Raw genomic sequence first — 6,457 nt, forward strand, 5'->3', positions numbered from 1 at the left:
AAAGTCTAGATTGATTCAACACCTATGGAGGCCAATTTGTTAATAAATATCAAAATTATAAACACACCCTCCTGGACCCAGCCATTCCACTTCTAGAAATCTATCCTGAAGATACAAATGTGAAGTGACCCACATGTTGTATGAGAAGAGAAAAAAAAAGTATCATACTTGGAAAGGAAGAGCTTTTAGAAAAATATTTTAATATTAATAAAGAAAGCCCCCAAACCCCCAAATCAACATAGAAATATCAATTATATTCCTATGCTTTAACAACTCTCAAGACAGTCTAGGGGTTAAAACTCTGCCCTTCAAATGCAAGGGGTATGAATTCCATATTTGGTTGGGGAACTAAGATCTCATATGCTAGAAAGTGGGGGCTAAAAAAAAAAAAGAAAGAGAAAGAAAAGGAAAAATAGAGAAAAAAAGCAAAAGAAAAAAGAAAGAAAAAGCAAGGAAAGAAACAAAGATAAAGAAAAAGAGAGAAAAGGAAAGATAAAGAGAAAGAAAAAGAGAGCAAGAAAAGAAAGAAAAAGAAAAAAAAAAGTTTATTTAAAAACCTGGGCTAGGAAGTGCCAGGGTCAAGGGTGCACCCACTGAATCCCAAAAAAAGTCTCATCAGCGTTTCTGGAAGGCAGCAGAGGCAGAGTAAGGTTGGTGCAGAGAATGTCCCCGAGAGCCAGGAAGGTGAGGCGCTGGGAGGCGACCCAGCAGGCTCCGCGGTGGAAGCTGAGGCGTAGCAGGCTGATGCTGTGGGCGGCAGGGGAGCAGATGGCCACCGTCAGCGTGGCTCTCTGGGGCTCGGCGGTCCAGGTGGAGGAGGAGCAGTTGGCTAATGTCACCTGGATGTGCAGCCTATAAATGCCATCACGTTGGATCCGCAGCTGCCCGTTGTCGTCCAGCTCTGGCCCATGCAGGAAGGAGCGTCCCAGGGCGGGGCTCCCCTGCCAGCGTAGCCTGGGGTCCTGCCGCGACCCTGGGAAGGTTGTGAGGGAGGGATGGAAGGATGGAGATATAGGGAAACTGAGTGCTGTAGAGGGAATGCCCCCAACTAGAATGTTGAAGCCTAACCTCCAAGGGGATGGTGTTAGAAGGTGGGCTGTTCAGAAGTGTTTAGAGTAGGAAGGTGGAGACCTTGTAAAAGAGACCCCGTATCCACTGATGGATGAATGGACGGAGAAGCTGTAGTATATACATACACACATACACATACACATATATCCAGGCAGGGTGGTGGTGGCTTAGTCGCTAAGTCGTGTCCGACTCTTTGCAACCCCACAGACTGTAGCCAGGCAGGCTCCTCTGTCCATGGGATTTCCCAGGCAAGAATACTGGAGTAGGTTCCCACTTCCTTCTCCAGGGTATCATCCTGACCCAGGGACTGAACCCGTGTCTCCTGCATTGACAGGCAGTGGTTTCCTTCATTTCAGGCAGATTCTTTACTGCCCGACCACCAGAGAAGCCCGTATTCATCCCTACGTGTGTGCATATGCACAGCATACCCATGTGTGCTCAGCTGCGTCCATCCTGCCTGACTCTTTGCGACCCCATGGACTGGAGCCCACCAGGCTCCTCTGTCCATGAGATTCTCCAGGCAAGAACACTGCGACGGTAGCCATGCCCTTTCCAGGGGATCTTCTCAGTCTAGGGATTGAGACTTCAACCTGAGCCTTCTGCTTCTCCTGCACTGCAGGCAGGTTCTTTACCCTCTGAGCCACCTGGGAAGCCCCATACCTATGTGTATACATACACATATGCATGTATTGTGGGGCTTCCCTGGTAGCTCAGCTGGTAAAGAATCCGCCTGCAATGCAGGAGATCCCGGTTCAATTCCTGGGTTGGGAAGATCCCCTGGAAAAGGGATAGGCTACCCACTCCAGTATTCTTGGGCTTCCCTGGTAGCTCAGAAGGTAAAGAATCCATCAATGAGGGAGACTTGGGTTCAATCCCTGGGTTGGGAAGACCCGCTGGAGAAAGGAACTGGCTACCCACTCCAGTATTCTTGCCAAGAGAATTCCATGGGCAGAGGAGACTCGGGGGCTACAGTCCATGGGGTCACAAAGAGTCAGACACAGCTGAGCAACTAAGCACAGCACAGCATGTATGTATCTTATGTGTGTGTATATATATATATATTACACATATGCCTAAAATGGATATAGATGTGATATATATATTACTATGTACTATACATGTGATATTATAAACACACATCTATATCTATCTAAAGTGAAAGTGAAAGTTGCTCAGTCCGACTCTTGGTGACCCTATGGACTATACAGCCCATGGAATTCTCCAGGCCAGAATACTGAAGTAGGTAGCCTTACCCTTCTCCAGGGGATCGTCCCAACCCAGGGATTGAACCCAAGTCTCCAGAATTTCAGGTGGATTCTTTACCAGCTGAGCCACTAGGGAAGCCCATCTCTCCATCTAATTTAGCCATAAAAAGAAAGAAATTCTGCCACTTGTGACAACATGGGTGAACCTAGAGGTCATTATGCTAAAGTGAAATAAGTCAGACAGAGAAAGACAAATACTGTCTGACTTCCTTTATATGTACAATCTAAATCTTCCTTTATATGGCTACAGATACAAAGAACAGATCAGTGGTTGCCAGAGGTGGGGAGTAGGTGGATGAAATAGGTGAAGGCGGTCGGAGGCACAAACTTATGAAAAAGTTACAAACTAAGTCCTGGTGATGTAATATAGAGCGTACTAACCAGAGTTAAGTATACTGTGTTGTATATTTGGAAGCGGCTCATGCTGGGAAAGATTGAGGGCAGGAGGAGAAGGGGATGACAGAGGATGAGATGGTTGGATGGCATCACCGACACAATGGACATGGGTTTGGGTGGACTCTGGGAGTTGGTGATGGACAGGGAGGCCTGGTGTGCTGCGGTTCATGGGGTTACAAAGAGTCGGACACGACTGAGCGACTGAACTGAACTGAACTGAACTGAAGAGCGTAGGTCTTACAAGTTTCATGACAAGAAAAAAGAATTGTAACTGTGTGTGGTGATGGGTGTTAACAAGACATTGTGGTGATCAGTTTGTAATATATACAAATATTGACCTATGTTGTATGCCTGAAGTAGATACAATGTTATATGTCAACTCTGTCTCAATTTAGAAAGATGGGGAGAGAGAGCAAGAGGGAGACAAAGAGCCCAGAGAGTTCTCTTTACCTTCCTCCCCTTTCCGCCATATAAAGATACAGCAAAAAGATGACTGGTTGTTTATAAACCAGGAAGAGGGCATTCATCAGACAGCCAGACCTGCTGGGGCTTTGACCTTGGATTTCACAGCCCCTGGCACCATGAGAGAGAGGTATCTTGTGTATGTGAGGCTTTCTGTTCTGTCGTAGCAGCCCGATCAGAAAGCCCCCAGAGAAAGAAGATGAATAGGGTTTCCATTTGTTACAAAATGGAATGAACACACACCCAAACCCCTGGGGATGCGTGTGGGAGAGACCCAAAGAGGAAGAGGGTTAGAGAGAGGCTGGGAGGGGACTGCCAAAAGGCACCCTCCCTCACATTCCTTCATGTCCTTGCTCTAAAGCCCTCTTCACTGGGACACCCTCCCTGGTGACCACATTTCAAGGGCACGCCCAACCCTGACATGCCCGATCCTCCTCCCATGCTTAATATTCCCCAAAAAGTACCAGGTGCATGTTTCACTCCACTTGGCATGGTATGTATTTTACTTGTTCATTTATTTATTTTCTGATCCCTTTGGTAGCAGGGAAGCCCCGAGAGGGCAGGGGTTTCTGTTATGTTGGCAATATGGGCACCCAGAACGGAGCCTGCCTCATGGTGGCTGCCGAATTAACATTTGTGACATGAACGGAGGCGTGTTAGTTGTAGCTATTAGCTTGGTTGAGTCGGTTTGAGCTCTCCCATGGGAGAAAATAAAATGCCCAGAAAGGAAGCAGGCACCCAGAAACAGACTGCTGTATCGCCCTGTCTTTTTTTCTTATTCTCATCCTTTCTCATTTTCTCGTTCTCTCTCTCTCCCCCACCCGCCTTCCTTTCTCTTTCTCTGACACACATGCATATCCCGGTTACCTGTGTGATTCAGCTGGAGCTCTGCTAAGTCCCACTGGAAGAAAAGAAAACAGAGCTAAGCACCTAAGCGACAGGGGTCTGGAGTGATCCCTCGAGTCAAGAGCACTTGTTTCTCAATGCATCCTTCTATCCACCCCTCATTCCATGGGGCTGACTTGGAGCCTTTGTGAAGAGCTCACAAAGAGGAAGTAGATTTGAACCAGCCCTGAGCACAAAGAGAAGACCTTCAGAAGAACTTAGTTTCCAGGATGTAACCCAGGTCTCCTCGCACATCTGCCTCTCTTGCCTCCAAAACCTAATGTAACCCTCAAAGTCAGCACCTGTGGTGGGTGTCCAGGGCTCCCCCTGTCCTTGGAGGTCCCAGAACTGCCCTTCCCCAACTCCGTGAAGCCCCCAGCAGCCTCTGAGTCAGCCTGCTGGGGGAACCCCAAAGACGAGTCATTTTCCAGGCCCATATGAAATGTGTCTTTCTCAGATGCTCCCTCCAGCCTGGGATCTCCACCCGGGGTTTACCTCCTGGGCAGAGTTGACTATCCTGAGCTGAAGACCCCTGGCGGGCAGGCTTGCCTCGCTCATTACCCCCTGCTCTGGTCTCTCTCTCTGTTCCTTTCTACCGCATCTTTCTTCCTGGCGGATTTTCTTGCTGTTGCTACCACTCTGGGAGGGGGGGCCTGTGGGACCTTAACTCCCTAACCAGGGGTCGAACCTACATGACCGGCATTGGAAGCATGCAGTCTTAACCCCTGGACCACCAGGGAAGTCCCCCTGGCAGATTTATATCCATCTCATTCTGACTTTTTTTTTTTTTTTTCTTTTCTAGATCATGTCTGTTAGTCTGTTCTCTTGCTCAACACCCCTCTGCTTTTTCCCCACTTGCTGCCCCTCGGCCCCCACCCCAGGGTCCAGTCCCCACCCGGAGGTCCCCAGGTAGCATGCGCCTGTCTCCCCCCCTCTCTCATCCTCCCTTTTAGACTCACCCTGGTTGAATCCAGCTGCTGCTGCTGCCTGAAGCACAGGGTGCAGATGAGGTAGCATGTGCCTATGCTAAGAAGCACCGGGATAGTCACCCTCAGGATGGATGCCCAGGGCCGGCGGGTCACCTGGCAGCTTGCAGCCTCCTCTGTGGCCATCACGGTCTTCCACGAGCACTTCATCAGCTGTGTGGTAGCAGGGAGGGTGCGCAGAGGGCAGGCAGGAAGGGGGAAGGAAGCTTCAGCTTTCTCACAGCCGCAGGGCTCTCTCGGCCTGTCTGAACCTGCCAGGGACCAACCATGCTCCTCCCTGGGGATGTCCGTCAAAGGGAGGGACCAGGCTCGTTCTACCATGGAGGGAAGTCCCCTCCAGCTGCTGAGGTCCCGAGTCTGCAGAGTAAATGGACCAGGGTGCTCCTCAATTTTATTTTTATGGCTCCTCACCCTCCCCAGGCTTCTGTGGTGGCTCAGATGGTAAAGAATCTGCTTGCAATGCAGGAGATCTGAGTTCAATCCCTGGGTCCAGAAGAAATGAGTTCTATCCCCTGAGTAAGGGAATGGCTATCCACTCTAGTGTTCTTGCCTGGAGAATCCCCTGGACAGAGAAGGCTGGGGGAGCTATAGTCCACAGGGTTGTAAAAGAGTCGGACTCGACTTAGCAACTAACACCACCTTCCCCACCTTCCTGGCACTCATTTGTTTATTCAACAAACCTTCACTGAACACCCACTACGGACCAGATACTCTGCCGAGTTCTGGGATACAGCCACAACACTCAGGGAGGAAGATGCTCAGGGGCTAAGTCGTGTCTGACCCTTTGGGACCCCATGGACTACAGCCCACCAGGCTTCTCTGTACATGGGATTCTCCAGGCAAGAACACTGGAGTGGGCTGCCATTTCCTCCCCCAGAGGATCTTCCCAGCCCAGGGATCAAACCGTAGTCTCTTATGTCTCCTGCATTGCAGGCAGGTTCTGTATCGCTAGTGCCATCAAAGAGGGGTCCCCCAATATCTGTGTGCTCCTCTCCATCTTCCCAGCCTCTCTGGCAGCCGTGGTGGGACCACCCCTAATGGAGGCCACATGACCAACCTGCCCAATAGGAAGAGAGGAGAAGAGAGGAGGGGCTAGATTTTGTCAGCATGCCACAGTGCCTTTCTGTTCTGTTGCTCTGTGGCCTTTGCTTTCTTTTTCTTTTTTATTTAATTTTGTTTTGGCTGCGCTGGGTCTTTGCCGCTACACATGGGCTTTCTCTAGCTGTGGTGTGTGGTCTTCTGTTGCATGGCACAGGGTCTAGGGCGCACAGGCTTCAGTAATTGGGGCTCACTGTTTACTTCCTCTGTGGCATGTGGGATCTTAGTTCCTGAATGGGGGTCGAACCTCTGTTCTCTGCATTGCAAGGCAGATTCTTAACCACTGGACCACCA

General features: G+C 49.8%; 1 protein-coding gene across 1 annotated transcript; it reads right to left on the minus strand.

The window, feature by feature from the left end:
* CD70 (CD70 molecule) lies at nt 468–5,386 on the minus strand. Its single transcript, XM_005682534.3, has 3 exons — nt 5,039–5,386; nt 4,062–4,095; nt 468–973 (listed from the first exon to the last, which is right to left on the minus strand). Exons 1-3 carry the CDS (start codon nt 5,384–5,386, stop codon nt 579–581), a joined length of 777 nt encoding a protein of 258 aa, XP_005682591.2. The 3' UTR covers nt 468–578.

This window comes from Capra hircus, chromosome 7 (assembly GCF_001704415.2).
Source record: "Capra hircus breed San Clemente chromosome 7, ASM170441v1, whole genome shotgun sequence".
NCBI lineage: Eukaryota > Metazoa > Chordata > Mammalia > Artiodactyla > Bovidae > Capra > Capra hircus.